This window comes from Acinonyx jubatus, chromosome E1 (genome assembly GCF_027475565.1).
Source record: "Acinonyx jubatus isolate Ajub_Pintada_27869175 chromosome E1, VMU_Ajub_asm_v1.0, whole genome shotgun sequence".
Classification (NCBI taxonomy): Eukaryota; Metazoa; Chordata; class Mammalia; order Carnivora; family Felidae; genus Acinonyx; species Acinonyx jubatus.
Genome location: NC_069397.1, coordinates 18,843,687 through 18,863,018, shown reverse-complemented (window position 1 = coordinate 18,863,018; position 19,332 = coordinate 18,843,687). Strand labels below are relative to the sequence as shown.

At 37.6% G+C, this 19,332-nt stretch overlaps 1 protein-coding gene across 11 annotated transcripts in view; it reads right to left on the bottom strand.

Annotated features, from left to right (window-relative positions):
- NF1 (neurofibromin 1) overlaps nt 1-19,332 on the bottom strand; it is a 246,875-nt gene that overhangs the window by 132,824 nt on the left and 94,719 nt on the right. For 10 of the 11 annotated variants that reach the window (XM_027034457.2, XM_027034451.2, XM_027034454.2 and 7 more), the window contains 7 exons: nt 16,236-16,349; nt 11,433-11,512; nt 9,293-9,416; nt 7,758-7,919; nt 6,036-6,285; nt 5,422-5,495; nt 5,069-5,152 (listed from right to left, as the gene is read on the bottom strand). In XM_027034457.2, coding sequence (XP_026890258.1) covers nt 5,069-5,152; nt 5,422-5,495; nt 6,036-6,285; nt 7,758-7,919; nt 9,293-9,416; nt 11,433-11,512; nt 16,236-16,349 — 888 coding nt within the window. The remainder of the gene's footprint in view (nt 1-5,068; nt 5,153-5,421; nt 5,496-6,035; nt 6,286-7,757; nt 7,920-9,292; nt 9,417-11,432; nt 11,513-16,235; nt 16,350-19,332) is intronic. The other variant, XM_027034452.2, reaches the window with a different exon arrangement.

Below are 19,332 nucleotides of genomic sequence, written 5' to 3'. Positions count from 1 at the left end.
CAGCAGCGACTTTCAGACAGTGACATTGGAATGGATGAACTTATTAGTAGATCCAAACATGTGCAGCAGCGACTTTCAGACACGGAGGAATCTGTGCAGGGAAGTTCTGACGAAACTGCCAACAACGGTGAAGATGAAAGCAGTGGTCCCGGTAACAGTAGCGGGCATAGTGATGGATCTAGCAATGAGATGAATTCTAGCCATGCAAGCCAGTCAGCTGGGAGCCCTAGCAGGGAGGTACGGCCAGAAGACACTGCACATATGAAACCCTTTAAAGAAGATGATGAAGATGACGATCGTGGTCACAATCCTCCTAAAAGCAGTTGTGGTACAGATCTTCAGAACAGAAAGTTGGAAAGTCAAGCAGGCATTTGCTTAGGGGATTCCCAAGGCCCATCAGAAAGAAGTGGGACAAGCAATGGAACAGGAAAGGACCTGGTTTTTAACACTAAGTAATGCCATCAGTAGATAATCAAATACAAATGCTAGAGGCCTGTTCACACTCTCAAGATCCAGAGCATGGTATTTCAGGGGAAATAAACACCATTCGTATAGCACAAGCATCTCAAGAATCTTGTATTGCACACACTGGGGACTTTCTGGGGGGGGGGGGGGCTACTGGGAATGGATCCTTTAAAGGCCTGCCATTTATTGGTCCACAGCACCACCACCCTACCATTATTACCACCATGATGGGCATATTGCTGATGATATGCTAAGTGCGGCTGACGTCAGATGCAGTAGCATCCAGATCAGTGCAAAATCAGAATATGGCTGATTGTGATGAAGCATCTGGGTGTGAAGAGCAGTTAGTTCAGATTAATTCACATGTAGAACATCTTATCTCCAACATCACCTTCCCAATTTAGCATCTATTTACCATTAACATCTTAGTCAAGGACCCAAGGACCTGCAGTTAGTTCAAAAACATCAATTCAACATAATGCTCTAACAGGCATTAGTTTGGGTAATGTTTGCTTGGAAACACTTTATTGTGGGATACAGTTCAAGATATGATTCAATTAATCTTTCTGAAGGATTAAAAAATGAAACAGAGAAACTTCTCTGTTCCTTGGTATGTTGGCTTATAGACAGATTCGAATGAGATTCATTGAAGGCTGCCTTGAAAATTTAGGCAAGAACAGGTAAAGAGGAATTTTTTACATGGCAAAACTCATTCTGTATATTCTTATCGACTAGGTATGGTGAATTTAATGTACTATCATCAACCTGTGTTTTAGTAACTGAAGTTTTTATAATAGGTTTAAAGACTTTTCTCTCACAGGGTTCATATTTTATCACTCAGCCTTGCTTTTCGCAGCACTTTTTGGCAGTCTTGGTTAGATTCCCTCCAACAGAAACAATAATGCTATTCCCTTCTTGCCTCTGGGAACATCGTAGTGAGTATTCTGTTTTCAAGTTACAGTTAAATGTTCTTGAACTACATCACATTACATATAAAAAAAGCTAAATAAGTCAAGTTAAAGTTAAGCTGAAATATAAAAATTTTGATAGTGGCATTGTTCTCTCTGGGCAGATCTTTTGTGTCTTGACTTCTGAAGCACATTAAGAATTAGGTTAGTGTTTTTTCCTAGTTTGAATTCTACTGTTTATTTAATAGGGTCCAAATGATTACCACAAGTTTCTTACATTTCAGTTCTGTTCCATTAGTACATTTCAGGTTTCCCTTGATAACGTTCCATTCTCTGGCATAGTAAATTCAGTTATTAATTGAATATGTAATGTTAATATAATGTTTGCAGCAGGGGCCTCTGGGTGGCTCCTCGGTCAAGCGTCCAACTCTTGATTTCGGCTCAGGCCATGATCTCACAGTTCATGAGACTGAGCCCCGTGTCAGGCTCTGCACTGACAGCACGGAGCCTGCTTGGGATTCTCTTCTCTCTCTCTCTCTCTCTCTCTCTCTCTCTCTCTCTGTCCCTACCCTGCTCTCATGAATGCACCTGAGCTCACTCTCTCTCTCAAAATGAATAAACAAATTTATATATATACATATATGTATATATACATGTAATTTATATATATTATACATATATGTATAATTATGTTATATACATATTTATATCTATTTATATTAATATATTATGTATTATATATACATGTATAATGTTTTCAACTTACCTCTGCCAAGGCCTGATATAACTAATTTTATTGAATATTTAAGTACTTCAAGATATTTTTTTTTACCTCACTGAATTAGAAAAAAGTATATACAATGTTTTATTTTCTGCTTTTGGTCTTTAAAGAGCTCTAATTTGACAATCACGATAGAAAAATTATTCATGCAGGTGTAAGAAACCACAGACGTCTGTTAGTGAATCGGTTTGGCATATACTCTTTATCTTTTTTTTTATGTTTTTTTTTTTTAATTTTTTTTTTTAACGTTTATTTATTTTTGAGATAGAGAGAGACAGAGCATGAATGGGGGAGGGTCAGAGAGAGGGAGACACAGAATCCGAAACAGGCTCCAGGCTCTGAGCTGTCAGCACAGAGCCCGACGCGGGGCTCGAACTCATGGACCGCGAGATCATGACCTGAGCCAAAGTCGGATGCCCAACCGACTGAGCCACCCAGGCGCCCCTTATGTTTTTTTGTGAGAAAGAGAGTGTGAGCAGGGGAGGGGCAGAGAGAGAGTGAGAAGAGAGAATCCCAAGTAGGTTCCAAGCTATCAGTGCAGAGTCCCACATAAGGCTCGATACCAAGAACCGTGCATGACCTGAGCTGAAATCAAGAGCTAGACACTTAACCAACTTAACCACCCACATGCCCCATGCGTATACTCTTTAAAAGGAATGCTTTTATTTTTTTTTAATTTTTGTTTCAAGTTTTTATTTAAATTCCAGTTATTTAACATACGATGTAGTAATAATCCCAGTAAGAGGAATGCTTTTAATGGCTGAATGTTTCATCATTTACAGAGGTGCTATAGCAGTTTTTTTTTTAATGTTAATTGCTTGGGGCGCCTGGGTGCCTCAGTTGGTTAAGAGTCTGACTCTCGATTTCAGCTCAGGTCATGATCTGACCTTGTGGGTTTGAGCCTTGCATTGGGCTCTGTGCTGACAGTGTGGCAACTGCTCGGGATTCTGTCTTCCTCTCTTTCTGCACCTCCCCTGCGCACACACACTGTCTCTCAAAAATAAACATTATTTTTAAAAATGTTAATTGTATGGGGAGCCTGGGTGGCTCAGTCAGTTAAGCATCTGACTTCGGCTCAGGTCATGATCTGACACTTTGTGGTTCAAGCCCCGTGTCGGGCTCTGTGCTGACAGCTCGGAGCCTGGAGCCTGCTTCGGATTCTTTATCTCCCTCTCTCTCTGCCCCTTCCCCACTCATGCTCTGTATCTCTGCCTCTCAAAAATAAGTAAACATTAAAAAAAAATTTTTAATGTTGTCTTTTAAAAGCCCTTGTGAAACCACAAGTGTTTTTTAAGTACTTGTTGCATCAATTTATATTCTCCATATGTGTATCTGCATACCCTATTACCCAGCAGTTCCACTGTTAAGTATGTACTTTACAGAAATATACCTAGACGGTTACCAAAAGACACATTCAAGAATGCTCAAAGCAGCACGGGTCAAAATAACTCAATAGTCTTTGTATAGCTATCCAGTGTTCAAAGAGAATAGAAAGCAAAATTAAATTGTGAACTGTCTGCTGAACGAAATAACATACAGCAGTAACAGTGAACGAATGACAATGGCCCAGAGCAGTGTAGGTCACTCTCACAATGTTGAGTGACAGAAGCCAGATATAAAAGACTACATCTCCAGCACTCCATTTACAGAAAGCTTAAAACAGGAAAGCTATTGTATTTAGTAGTCAGGATAATGGTTACTCTTGGGTTGTTTAGTGATTGGAAGTGGGGCACAACAAAGGCTTCCCATGTGCTAGTAAGGATTTTTTTTTCTTGTTGTGGGTGCTGGTTCCACAGGCATGTTCATCTCCTAATATTCTGAACTGTTGCTTTGATTTATACATGTTTTTTATGTATGTTATATTCCAATTAAAAAAATGATGTGAAAAAGGGGAAAAAAAGAAGTCCAAACTTAGATTACCATATACATTTTTTAACAGCCACTAATATATTTTTGTCATAGACTGATAGAACCAACCCAGAATATTAAACTTCTTTTACAAAGCTTTGGACTCACATGAACGAACCTTACAAACATTATGCCAAGTGTGTGCCAAGCGTGGGCTGTGTGCTGACAGTGCGGAGCCTGTTTGGGATCCTCTCTCTTCCTCTCTCTTTGCCCCTCCCCCACTCACGCTGTCTCTGTCTCTCTCAAAAATAAACTTAAAGAAAAAAAGAATACCTAACAAAATAGTAAAATGTATTGCTTCAATTTTAATTTATTTTATCTAACTTTGTCATCCCTTTCCTGAAAATTCTGTGAAATACTCTGATGGAAAAAGAGAAGGAAAGAGGGTAAAGGAAGGGTCTCTACCACAGATCATCTCTAGCTCCTGCTCCCCCATATTTCTGCAATGATGGAAACACTTTATACCTGTGCTGTTCAACACAGTAGCAAATTGCTACATCCGGCTAATGAATCCTTGAAATGTGGCTACTGTAAGACTGAGAAACTGAATTTTAACTGTATTTAAATTACTTTAAATTTTCATTTAAACATAAGTAGCCACATGTGGCTAGTGGCTATCATAATAGAGCAGTTTTAATGTTTATTTATTTTGGAGAGAGAGAGAGAGTGCAAGTGGGGGAGCGACAGAGAGAGAGAGAGAGAGAGAGAGAGAGAGAGAGGAAGACACAGAATCCGAAGCAGGCTCCAGGCTCTGAGCCGTCAGCACACAGAGCCCGACGTGGGGCTGAACTCATAAGCCATGACGTCGTGACCTGAGCCGAGGTCAGACACTTAACTGAGCCACCACGCACCCCCATAATAGTGCAGTTTTAGATGAACCAACACTAAATAAGTCTTACAACAACTATATATGTGTTATACGAAGAGTGACTCCAAAGATTACTGAAATGAAGTACACACGTTTAGCAGATCAATTAAAAGACAAAAATCAACTTCACAAACTCACCTGGCCATCTTCCATTTTAGCTTTTGGATAGTTGAGGATTAGTTTTGTGGCTTGTTCCCACTTTGCATGTGTATCTTCCCAAGCCTAAAATGAAAGCAATTACCACTTGAAAGCAATTGTAAACTTAGGACTAAAAATCAATCAGCGATAGGTCTCAAACTTGGTGCATACTAGAGGTGTAATATCCCACACGTAATATGCACATATAAATTAGATCTGCTTCAAAAGCCATTCCTTGTCTCACACACACACACACACACACGCGCGCGCGCGCCCACACACATGCACACAACATGCGGCTTCTCCGATCGAGGGTGGGGCCTGGGGAGCTGTTTCTGTTGCAAAGAGCATACCTCCGTGTTTCCTGCAGTGGGGTGCTCGATGCGCCTGAGTAGTGCCATCACTCTTTTCTGAAGTGCTGCTCTTCCTAAGCAAAGACAACAGCACATCAACTCGTTGCACTTAGAGCCCTGAATGCCATGGGAGAGCCTGGCGGGCCAAACCCCCAAGGCAGAGTAGGAGGAGTGGAATGAATGCTTCCTATGATAAAGGTGAATGCTTCCTTTTGCTAGCCTCACAGGAAAGGTATTTAACTTGGACTCTACAATATCCACAGCATAAAATAAGCTATTCCCACCTATATTTACTCAAAACATAGGCCAGTGTGTTTGAAACTTCACCATATACAGTTCAGCCACAGTAAATTACACAATCTGAAACTGACAGTAATTTATACTGCCAGTTTTTAAACAATTGTACTGCGTATTAAAAGCTCAGTGAGAAGTTAACAATTTGTTTCAAATGCTATTTATTTTCACCCCATCCTATGTAGAAAAGGATTTCAGGTGAGCTTCTTGAATTAACTCTCTAAGCTTACCAAGCAGTTCCTACATTCCTGGCACAATCAGATGTCGTGTGACTCGAGGCAAACTGAGTGGCGGGGTGGGGGGACGTTATCCACACTGACCTGTTGACATCATATTGCTGACAGAGGCAAATTCCATGAATGTGTTATAGTTGGGCAAGAAGTTGTGCACCGACACTTCATCCACCCCACACCGGATATCTGCCTCCTCACAGAGGTGGCGGAAACAGGACATGGCAACCAGAACAGCTTCAGTGTCAGGGCTCCACAGAAACATGTACAGGGCCACTTCGAGTTTGGTCTGGGCCTGTCGGCATATCGGCGGTGTGCCGCTGCACCCTGCTGCACTATCCTGGGAGTCAGGGGTGAGAGGCATTATGTTTGCAACTTAGGTGATTTTATTTATCAAATCCAACAATGCGACACACTGTGTACCATGTATGTGTGCATTCAAGAACACGCAAAAGCTTTCCCCTGCAACCATGACAGGAATTTTCAAACCCCTAAACATCTTGTCTGAATGAGAAATGAGATGATTTGGACCAACATAATGCTACTATTTGTCCAATTTCAAATCGAATAGGTATTATCCTTACTTTAGATCCTAGAAATATAGATGAAGTCTAACGCAAACACAAGTACCCATGGCATAAATCTACTGAATGAAAAATGCAACGCACTTCCAACTCAATTATAAATGACAAAGGAAGTAGTAAGAAATTCTATCTACCCACCAGTAGTAAGAAATAAAGTAAGTCCGCTGCAACAAGGACTAAAATAAGGGCACGGACAAGAACCGAATGTTGCTGGAGAAGATATACTTGGTTCTGGGTTACAGAGTCCCAAAAGGAATCCTCATTTACAACATGAATGTAAATTCTGCAGTCAACATAGACTGCAGTAAACACTATACTGCTTACTTGTTGTTTTTCCTCAACAGAAGGTTATGCTGAAAATTAGGGATAAAAGAGCTTTGGTCTGTACTTCTAGATTTTCAAGTCTAACAGTAAAATGCCAACGGTCAAGTGGACCAGCAAGATCTTCTGTGGAATATCAGTATAATCAAGATTCCTGCAGGCTATATATGGCAAAGATTAGGGAAGTTAACCTAATCCTACAACAAGGCTGTGAACACATGCTGCTGACCTTCCCATGAAAAAGGCAGACACTCATCTCCACGGATAAGGATTAAAGAAATGTATCTCTCTAGATTGGTAGCTGTATCCTAAATGCCACAAATCGTGTTTTTAGGTTTTTAAGAGTAAAAAACAAAACAAAACAGGTTTGGTCTGGAAGAGACATTCTTTTGTCATGATTTGCTATTTTCACTTCTACTGTGATTTATTTTTAAAAAGAATTACGCACACAAACACAAAAAACACAGACGCTCATCTATTTCAAGCAAAATGCTTTATCTCCAGTAAATTTGTATTTTTGTTAGGTGGTACAACTTTTAAACTTCTGCGATATGAATGGATATGAATGGTCCTTTGTACAGTAGAGGTTTATGATAATTGTAGCTCTCAGTTATAGCTTATCAATAAGTGTCAATCAATCAAGTGCTGTTTACACACAATCTCATTTAATCCTTCCAACACTTCTGGGACATAAATTGTTGTTATCCCCATTTTAAAGCTGATGAACTGGGTCACAGGGTTGTTAGGAACTTGCCTGAGGTTCCACAAAGATCAGTGATCGAACTAGAATCTAAGCAGTTCTTTACTACACTGTATCATCTAGTTGAAATTTACCAAAGTTCATTCAGGAAAAAACATACAGCACAGATGACAATAATACAGGAAAACTACAAAAGAAGCTGCTTACCATGGATGAGTTTCCTTTTCCCTTCCGAAGAGAGGCTCCAGGCGTACAAGTACGTATTAATTCTTCATGATCCATGGACATCTGACTGGTAGCTCCACTCGAAGGAACATCACATCCTACCCCGTAAAGGAAGAGAAAGTGACAGGAACTTCTATCTGCCTGCTAAAAAGAAGAAATGAGTAAGCCTTTCTGAAGCACTGATAATCAAGAAAACTAAATACATAATATGAGCTGTCTTTCTGTTTGCAACTATCCTGGAAAACTTCTCATCCCAACTCCTAATCCTTGAAGAATATTCACTAGAGACCCAATAGTACGAATAATGTTTGCTCAGTGTCTTTGAAGCTCCTCTTAGCCTTCCACCCTTCAAATCACCAGGAACAACAGGTTCTAGAAATGCAAATTAACATTTCTAGATCTAACATGAGCACAGTTAAACATCAACAACATAAATCTACCATAGGAAAAATACAAGGTACTTCTCAGTCAATTACAAATGACGACAATTTTCTCCCCATAAGATTTTACCCTGTGCCATATCAGGATAATTGGAAGTTGACTCTTTTGACACTGAAGTTCCTTTGGACCAGTAATTAACACTGGTAAATATGCCAAGCCTGTTGCAACTTTACTGACCAGAGTACTGCCGATTATTACTGGATTACTAATGCTTACACTCTGGAGAATTATACCATAGGCAAAGGTATGAAACCCTGAAGTCTAATCTTGTTCCTTATCTTTGGGATAATGCCAAATCCCACTATATTAACACACTAAGATAACCCTCATGTATAAAACCTAAATCACCATTAGCCCATTTCTAAACAAAGAAATTTAACAAGCTGCATGGTACACTGAAAAACATGAGTATAATATGTTTAAGATATCTTGGAGTTATTATTCTAGAAAAAGATAAAAATTCATTGAATCAAGAACTCCAAAAATTACACCATAATAGAAAAAAATTTAACTGACTACAGAAACTTTATGATAAAAGAAATTTAAAGCTCTTCTCTAACTCCCTAAAATCTTGTCCCCATACTTTAACAGTTCAGAATCAAGACTTTTCACTCAACCGTAAGGGAGAGGACTCAGATATTTGAAGAGGTGAAATTGTCACAGCAGAAATGTAAATAAACTTAAAGACCCTTAACCTCTTTCTTTAAGTTTCTTGACAGATAACTGGACTAGCCTAAACCATAAGATTCAAGTCTTATGCACAAACTTGAGACAAGATAGAATATTTTTCTCAATCTAATTTGGTTATAGCAGCCCCCACTCCTCCTCGGCCTGCCCCATAGAGTCCTGTTGAACTCAACTGGAATTTATCAAGATTGCAACTTCAAGGACAGAGACTCAACAATTTTTAAAATGTTAACTTCTCAGCCATTATCCTCTGCACACATATTTCCCTTTGAAGACACCGTAGGCAGAAAAAGCTAAAGTAGGACTTAATTTGGCTAATATACATTTTCTTAATCTCTTCCCATTTACCCCAAAATAGGCTTCCATTTTAAAGATGTCACTTTGCTTACCTTATTTTTAAGAAGAAATTTATTCCTGCAGATCAAAATTTCCCGCAACCATTTGAGAATTTCTGTGCTGCTAAGCATTTGATGGCTAGTTAATTTCTTGCAGATGTAAAAAAGCATTTGAGAGCTGCAATAGCATAAAGTTTGTGGTTATCAGTATCATCGATAAATAACCTAACAGAGGTATAATCAGTACATAAGAATGACATTCTCTCATAATGGATATAAATATACAGAAGCTAGGATTTTGTTTTAAAGAAATTGATTCTCAAAATGTTAATAGCACGATAATCAAAGGGAAGAGGTCTACAAATTATGTTAAAAAAAAAAAAAAAAAAAGCAAGCAACTCTAAATCCTCCAATCCCCAAACTCCCAAGTGTTTCATCTACACATCTCATCTTTGCAGAAGACTCAGAAGAAATGACAGCCTATGTGCACAGCATAGGCTGTATGTAAACCCAGTGCTCTAGAGCAGGGATCTGCAAACAACTGCCTGTAGACCAAATCCGGTCCATTATTTGCTTTCCATAAATAAAGTCTCAGTGGAACGTGGCCACACCCATTCATTTACATACTGTCTATGGCTTTCGCTTTCGTGCTCTGACAGTGAAACTGAATAGTTCAGACAGAGACTATCTGGTCCACCAACCTATGATATTCACTACCTGACCTTTTAGACAAAAAATTTGCTGATCCCCACTCCAGAGTCATCATATTGTCCAACACTGTAGCCACTAGCCAGCCACATGTGACTAATGGGCACTTGAAATGTGGCTTGCCCAAACTGAGATGTGCTGTAAGTGTGAAACACAACCAAATTTTGAAGACTTGACGGAAAAAAACAATGCAAGATATCTCAATAACTTTTATATTGATTATATATTGGAATAATATTCTAGCAATAGAAGCTGGTTTAAAAATATTATTAAAATTAGTAATACCTTTCCTTTACACTCTGTAATGCGGCAACCCAGAAAATTTTAAATTAGGTATGTGGTTCACATTACATTACTATTCAAGATCACTGCTCTGTGTCTAGGATTTAACTCAGCTGCCAGGGAAGACAGTGCACCCACTTCTATGATGAGATAATGACAAAATACACCTAAGGATTACACATTTCCATTTTTCTCAATGTGTTGCCTTTGTGCTCTTTAAAAGATAATAATTTATACAACCTAGGAAATAAATTATAAAATTCTGTATATATTTTTACCTTCTAAACAGATGTTCATTATTTTTTAAAAATATTTTTGAGAGAGAGAGAGAGAGAGAGACTAAGAGAGAGACTGAGAGACAGAGACAGAACGTGGGCAGGGGAGGGGCAGAGAGAGAGGGAGACACAGAATCTGAGCTGTCAGCACCGAGCCCAAAACACGGGGCTCGAACTCACTAGCAGTGACATCAGGACCTGAGCTGAAGTCAAATGGTGAACTGACTGAGCCACCCAGGTGCCCCTAAACAGATGTTCATTATTAATTCACTTATCAAAATCATTGGTATTATGGAAAATTTATGAAAGATCATAGTTTTAAAAAGGGAAATAAATGATTAACATCATACAATTTTAACACTCTAAGCTCATATTTCTAACAATTTAATACACAGTTGTAACTACATGGAAATCTGGAACATAAGAGAAAACACTAAGTAACAGTACTTATGGTTGGGTAATAATATTTAGCACAATGTTTTAAATTTTACTTTCTTGGAGCACCTGGGTGGCTCAGTTGGTTAGGTGACTGACTTTGGCTCAGGTCATGATCTCGCAGTTTGTGAGTTCGAGCCCCACGAAGGGCTCTGTGCTGACAGCTCAGAGCCTGGAGCCTGCTTCATATTTTGTGTCTCCCCCTCTCTCTACCCCTCCCCTCCTCATGCTCTGTGTCTCTCTGTCCCTCAATAATAAATAAACATTAAAAAATAAAAAAATATATAAAAAATTTACTTTCTAAATTGCTGTGACAACAATTCTTACAGTTAAAACAAGAATCTAATTAATAATTCAAGACAAATAAAATACAAGATCATAAAACCTCTATAAAGTTTCACAACTGACCAAGTACTACAGAGTTAATATCTAAAGACAAAAAATAAATGCAAAATAAAACTTTAACTTGAATTAAAAAGTTAAAGTACATATACCTAATTTCCCAAAATGTTTCCACAGGAGCATCAGGATTCCACAAATCAATGCTATCTAACTGATGAAGAACCAGCAGAGCCTGAATTTTAAAAAAGAGAGAGAATTACTCAAAAGTTTTTTGGTAAATGTAACACTGGAATATTTATTTTACAAATCTAATAAATCGAGCTATTTAATTGCAGCCTCAACACACAGTAAAAGGCAAAAGAAAAAGACTAAAGAACCCAAATCTCTAGGGAATAATATATGTGGAATAAAATCATTTTATTCTATCATTCTTACTTTAAATGGCATATAGAGACCCAGTTAAATGACGGACAAATTCAGAGGAGCAATATACACATACGAAAATTGTTTTAAGACACAAACTAAGTCATTTCAATAAGTGTTAAAGAACTCAGTGGAACAACAAAAAGTTAATCTCCAAGTAAGGAGAGCTCACCAAAATTAATACACACAACAATATTTTACTTCCAGGGTGAAAGGTAAAGTAGAAGTTATTCTGCTCACCGCAAATTCTTTTGGAACAGAAAAGATCAATTATTTTCCAAAGAACAAGGGCAGGGGAAGCAAAACAGACTTCACATTTCAGAGCAGGTTATTCATTCTTACATACTCCTATAGACCACAGAATTGAAGTTGGAATTTGGCTTACAGAACATTAACAAGAATTAAAGAAGTCACGTAGAATATACAGCTAATATACAAAAACACCATTATGAAGTAATGAAAACCATCGTAGTACAAAGTGTACCCTAGACTCTTCCTTGGAACCAGCCCCAACTCCAGTTCCACGTGGCATCCCCCAGAGGCACCCCACTGAGCTACGTGTATTCTTCTCAGTCCTTGGTCAGTGTATTTGGTAATTCTTTAGCCCCTTGAAAGCCTTTTATTGAAACTCCAACAAGATGCTGTTCAGAACAAATTGTGAAAACTGATTTCTTCTCTCAAAATAGCAAATCAAATGTGTAAACCGCTGGTATCTGCATCGAAAACCTGCCTTACATTAGGAAAGGATACATAAATGTCTAACCTTAGATGACTTTATAACTCCAAAACATAAATTATACCAGGACCAGACCTATATTATCCTGTTTTATTGTAATTACTTTTAGATACATAATGAAAACTTCAATTCATTGTGAGAATCTTCAAAAATTATAGTTTATACCTCTCATATCAAGAAAAAAACCACACAAATTAACATCCAATTGTTACTATTGTGTAAAAACAATATAGTTTGCTGACACTTTAAGTAGCCAATTCTCTATATTTTTGTTTGAAGAAATACTTTTTAAAGTAATGAAAGACAATGGGTTAGCCTTTTCCCCTTAATATGATTGCTTCCCTTATCGTGTTCCCTTCCATTTTATTCCCTACATGTATTCTAACAAAGCTGTAAACATAGTGTACTCATCTGACATTTCCTAAATATCTTTCCATGTTGCCATGTGATTGGCATGTTTCAATGGACATTTAGCCATTTACCATTGTGTCATTGAGGACTGACCTGCTCTCTCCCTAGCGCATAGTTTAAGTTCTCCCAGCGCCCTATTATAAGCTACAGCAATAAGCATACACGTATGTGTAGCTTCTTCCTTTTGTATTCAGAGGATGAAACAAAAACATTACAGGAATGGAATTATTTGGACAAAAATTAGGTATCTGCACACCTTCTGCCAAATACTGTCAAACAGCCTTCCAAGAAGTATGCAAGCGTGTACCCATTTGTAGGTCCAACAGCAACGTACACAAACACAAGCAATGAGTGAAACCACGAATGCTAAAATATATTTGGTAACATAAAACATACAATACAAAGGGTAAAGTAGGAAATCTTAAGTGTATATATGCTCAAAGAAGTTTTACAAATGTATATACTCCATGTAACCATTACCTAGACCAACACTGTCAGTGCCTAGAAGCCCTTTTCATGTTCCCTTCAGTCATTCCTCCTTAACAAAGGGAGCCACCGTTCTGACTTCTACTGCCACAGACTACCTTTGCCTGCTTGTCATTTATATAAAAGGAATCACACAGTATGTTCCCTTTTGTGTTTGGCTGTTCTCACTGAACATTATGTTTGTGATACTGATTCATCCATGCTCAGCGTTTAGCAATAGTAGCCCATTCTTTTTTCATTGTTGTAATCAATGGAATGAATATAACCAAAATTATCTGTTCTATATAGATATATTTGAAGTATTTCTAGGTTTTTGGGGGGGATGGCTGTTACAAATTACATTGCCATTAATATTTTTGTATGTGTCTTTTGGCAAGCATATAGAATTGCTAGATCACATGTTTACTTTGTAGATACTGCAAAACAATTTTTAATGGTAGTTGTACTAATTTACATTCCTGCTAGCAGAGTATGAATGAACACATAGTCATTTGATATTTCATAAAACTTTTTATTATTGATTTCTAAGTTAATTATACTGTAGTCACAAAAAAATTCTGAATGATTTCAATTGTTTACAATTTGTTGAGACTTACACTTTACACTCAGGATACATTGAATGTTCCATGCATACTTGAAAAGAAAGTGCATTTACTGAGTGTCACATTCAATGTTATGTCACACAGTTCGTATCTGATAATTATGTTGTTCAAGTCTTCCGTCCTTACTATCTTCTTGACTTGTTTATTCTATTAGATTCTGAGAAAAGTGTGCTCAAGCATCCGACTAAAACTAGATTTGTCTATCTCTGCTTTTACTCCATATATTTTTAAATATTTTGAAGCTTTGTTTTTAGATTCATATAGTTTGATATTCTGGATAGATTGGACACCTTTGCAATCATGAGATGTCCCATGTTATCTCCAGTAATGCTTCTTGCTTTAAACTCTGTATGTTACTCCAGCTTTCTTGAGTTCTGTTTGTGTAGCATATTTTCCTATCCTTGGACTATCGAACTTCTGGTGTCTTTATACTTACGCTGTGTCTCTCATAAAGACCACAGAGTAAGATTTTTGCACTCTTTGGTATTCACCAGAGAGAAATAAAAGCATATGCCTACACATAAGTTTGTACACACATGTTCCTAGAAGTTTTATTTGTAATAGCCAAAAACTAGAAACAACACAAATATCAACAAGTAAATGGATAAAAAAATTATGCTACGGCCACACAATGGAATACTATATGGTGATAAAAAGGAATGTGGTTTTTTTTTTTTAAAGGGACTATTGATACATGCAGCAACCCAGATGAATTTATGATGACTATGCAGAGTTAAAGAAGATAGACAAAAAGAGTATATAGTTTATAACTCCATGTATATAAAATGGATATTAACCTATAACAGAAAGCAGATCAATGGTTGCAAGGGAAGCAGGGGAGCAGACAGGGACAAAAGAGGAGGAAGGAAGGAAGGGAATACTGAGACGCACAAGATAACTCTCAATGATGGATATGTTCGCCTAAATGGCCATTAACAAGTGAATAAACCGCTTTCATCTCAAACGGAATACCTACCAACAATACAAAAATTTTTTAAAATTAAAAAAAAAAAGAAGTAACTAACACATGTAATATCATGAACAAATCTCAAACACTTGGGAGTCAAAGAGGCCAGACAAAAAGGAATATACAGTCTAAGATTTCATTGAGATGAACTTCCACAACTGGCAAAACTGATCTATGACAGAAATCAGACCAGTGGTCTTTGGCACAGGGCGGGTGGGATCATAAGACACATGAGAACTTTCCAGGGTAACTAGAAATATTCTAAATCTTGTATGATTTTATTACATGTAAATTACACCTCAATAAAATTGATTTAAATTAAAACCATATTTAGCAATCAATATAAAAACAATTTTTTTTTAAGTCAACTCTGTTCACACCCACTAGGATGGCTATAATCCAAAACACAGACAATAACAAGTATTGGCAAGGATGTAGAAATAGAACCCACATACACTGCTAATGGGAATATAAAAGGATACAGTCGCTTTGGGAAACAGTTTGGTCACTCAAAAAGTTACACAGTTACCATATGACCCTCCAATTCCACTGGCAATATATCCACAAAAAACCTTTTACACAAATGTTCATAGCAGCATTATTCATAATAGCCAAAAAGCAGAAACAATACCAAATGTGATCAGCTAATGAATAAACAGAAGGCCCTATGTGTACACACTGGAATATTATTTGGCAATAAAAAAGAATGAAGTATTGATTGACACAGGCTATACCATGGAGGAACCTCGAAAACATGTTAAATGAAAGAAGCCAGACTCAAAAAGCCGCATATTTCATGAGTCTATTTACATGAAATGGCTAGGATAAGCAAATCTATGAAGACAGCAAAGGGATTAGTGGTTGCCAGTGACTGGGTGGATGCAGAGTGGCAGGGTTTATTTTGGAGTAACGAAAATGTTTCAGGATTAGTGGTGATGGCTGCACAACCTTGTGAATATACTGAAAAACACTGAATTGCACACTTTAAAATAGTAAACTTTATGGTATGTGAATTAGATGCAAATTTAAAATTCAATACATATTTTTAAAAAATTCCAAAAGGTCAACTGCAATTAGAAAAATCTGAGGGTTTAAATTAAGCATCATAATTTGCACAACATTTTTGCTACATGAGATATACAGCAATTAAACCTTTTCCTTCTCCGGAGTTCATAAAACAGCATACAGACACAAACACACTTCTAGAAATGCCATCTCTCTCTGACAGATGTCCAGAAATGACATCATAGAAACCACACACCAAAGAAACATGAAGAACATATACATTTACAAGCTTTCCTTCAAGAGCCCAGAGTTCATTTCCCCTTACCTCCATTGCCTCCTGTGCGATCTCTGGCATGTGTGACTGAGGGACCAGCTGGACGAGCCCTGTAATTAATTCCGCTGTACTGCCTTGGGTTTCAGGCCCCTGTTTCCTTGGATTCTGCAAGGGAAAAAAAGCAAGCTTCAATTTAAAAAAATGTATCTATCACCTAACAGGGGCCAGAGAGAAAAGGGAATGGAGAGTGAATGCTGATGGGTACACTAAGCTTCTCTTTAGGGTTATGACAACGTTCTAGAAATGTTCTAGAATTAGATAGTGGTAATGCTGCAGAATCTTGTAAATGTACTAAACCCAGTAAATTGTACACTTTAAAATAGTGAATTTCATGGTATGTGTATATCTCGATAAAATAACAATTGGGGAATTTTTTAAAAGTCAGAACTGCTTTTGTTAAGGAGTCGCTTAATCTATAGCTATACTGTTCCTTCACGTGAATAATGTCCAGAGAAAATTCTGATTAAAAGAAAACAAAAACTAAGTATTAGCTTTTTAATTAAGGAATCATACCTTATATATAAGGAGCAGGAAATTTTTTTCACCAACGCTACACTGGCTAAATACTACACCTCTGGTTTGGAGCTTACTGGTTTTAATCTTACAAATGACTGCACTCAAAGGCAAAGAACAGGTCCGGTCTAGTAGAAAGGACCGCCCTAGGCCGTCCAAGGCTGGAATCCACACCTCCAGATACCCACACTGCAGTCTGTTTCATTGTGGAAAAACGCTGGGTACTAAGCAAAGCACATCCACGGGGTACATAAATGCACATGTCTACCTTAAGAGACTAAAATGCTTCCTGTAGCTTGGATGCATCTATTTACACTTCACGAACATATGGCTCATTTAAGTGAGACCAATACAACCTGTGTCCCTATTTTATTTTACTAACTAGATTCTTTCCCGCCATAATGATTAAGGTAAGCCCTCATCCCGGAGTATAATTCACAACTGTTAGCCTACTTTATAAAATTTATATTCGTTCACAAATAACTCAGTAACATTTATTGAATACCAAAGACATAACAAGTTGAAAAGATGTGTTTCTGGGGCACCTGGGTGGCTCAGTCAGTTGAGCATCCAACTCTTGATTTCAGCTCAGGTCATGGTCTCACGGTTTTTGAGATCAAGCCCCACATTGGGCTCTGCACTGAGTATGGAGCCTGCTTGGGAGTCTGTCTGTCTGTCTGTCTGTCTCTCTCTCTCTCCCCCCCCCCCCCCCCGTGCATGCATGCACACTCTCTCTCTCAAAATAAATAAATAAGTATTTTTTAAAAAGTGTTTCCTACCCTCTTGGAACATGTAATCTGGTGGGAAAAACAAACATCAATAAAATAACCAGACCAACAACTGTAAAACTGCAAATGAGATAAGAACTACGAAGCTACGAGCTGCTATGAGCACCATGATAGAGAAATGTGGCACAATTTCATGGAGGCTTCCTTAGGGCAGTGATCACAGCTCAAAATTAGCAGGAATTACTATTGTAAAGAGGAAAGAGAAGTGTATCATAAGCAGAAGAAACAGCAGGGGCAGGTATGAAGGAATGTGGTAAGATGGAATGAACAGACCATCATGACTACAGAAAAAAGAGAAAGAAAAATATAATGCTAGATGTGGCAGAAGGGGCAGGTAGGAGTCAGACTCTGCATGCCCCTGTAGGTCTCTTTGGAGACCAAAAGGTCTTTATTCCAAGAGCAATTTCAACTAACACATGTTAAGCTGGACAAAAGGCATGGTAAGATTTGCTTTTCAAAGAGATCACCAGACCTTTAGTGCAGAGAAATGTTTAGAGGGAGGTAGGAGAGGATGTTAGCTGGACAATTAGGAGGCTAGACAACATGAGAGTAATATGGATTAGGGTAGAGATGAAAGATATTAAATTGTGTTACTTTAAAAATACCATGACTGACATCACTTAAGTTACTCCTACATTTCTCCTATTTACTAAGATTTAAATAGAAAATACTTAAGTATACAGTGAATCTACTTTAACTTACCTTTGGTTACGCTGAGAAAAGTTGCCTAACCACTAGATGGCAGCAAAGAGAATAATTTCAATTTTAAATGGCCTCTGCTTACTAAATTCCAATCTTGGAAAAGACCAAGTTCTTGTTCTCTGAATAATGGAATACTTAACACTGACGGCACTCGTGACTTTGGTGCACTCTTTACCCTGAATTATAGCCATGCAGAGAGCTGGTCCTCTATTAAGTGAAATGCATGATGAAATATTACCACAAATAACTTGTGCTACACACAAAGACATGAGGAGAAAGGGGATTTGATTACCTTTACTGTCTCCCTGGTAAGATTTTGTGAAATTTTCCATGCCTAATTCTAACAATTTATTCTACTAGACTCCCAAATTTGGATGGGCTTCTCAAAGAGTTCAAAATATGACAGGCCTTCCTTTGGCATTATTAATCCCTTTAGAAATTCTGTGTGTGTGTCTCTCCCCTCTTATTTCTCTGCAGAAAAAAAACACTCATTACACTTTTTTTTCATTGAAGGGGTTCACAGAACTCTTGAAAGTACGGACATCAAATTATGAACTCCTATATGTAGTAATTTGAAAGCACCTTAGCACTTATAAAACCTACTGCTAAACAAAGCAGCAAGAAATCTTTCTGGATGCTGCTCTCCAGAGACTGGAGAAACTTCAACAAAGCTTAAACATGTTATCCTATGACCTTCACAATACATAACTGTCATACTTGGGGCATTAATAACATTAATATTGATGTCAACTGCATTTTATTAATAATAATAAGAGTTAACATTCATTTAGTGCTTATTATGCATTTATTAAACGTTATTCCTAAAAGCACGAGTGTACTATCTCAAGCTTAACAATCTGAGATAGGTACTATTATTATTATTATTATTATTATTATTATTATTATTATTATGAGAAAACTAAGAGAGGTTAAGTCACCCAAATCACATAACTAGTCTGTCTCTAGAGCCCATGCTTTTAACCACTTCACGTAACTATCACTCATTTACCTGTTAGTTCCCACTTACTGTGTACCACAGTATTGCCCTCAGGAATGCCATCTGAGGCTGCAAAAGCAGTTAGGAT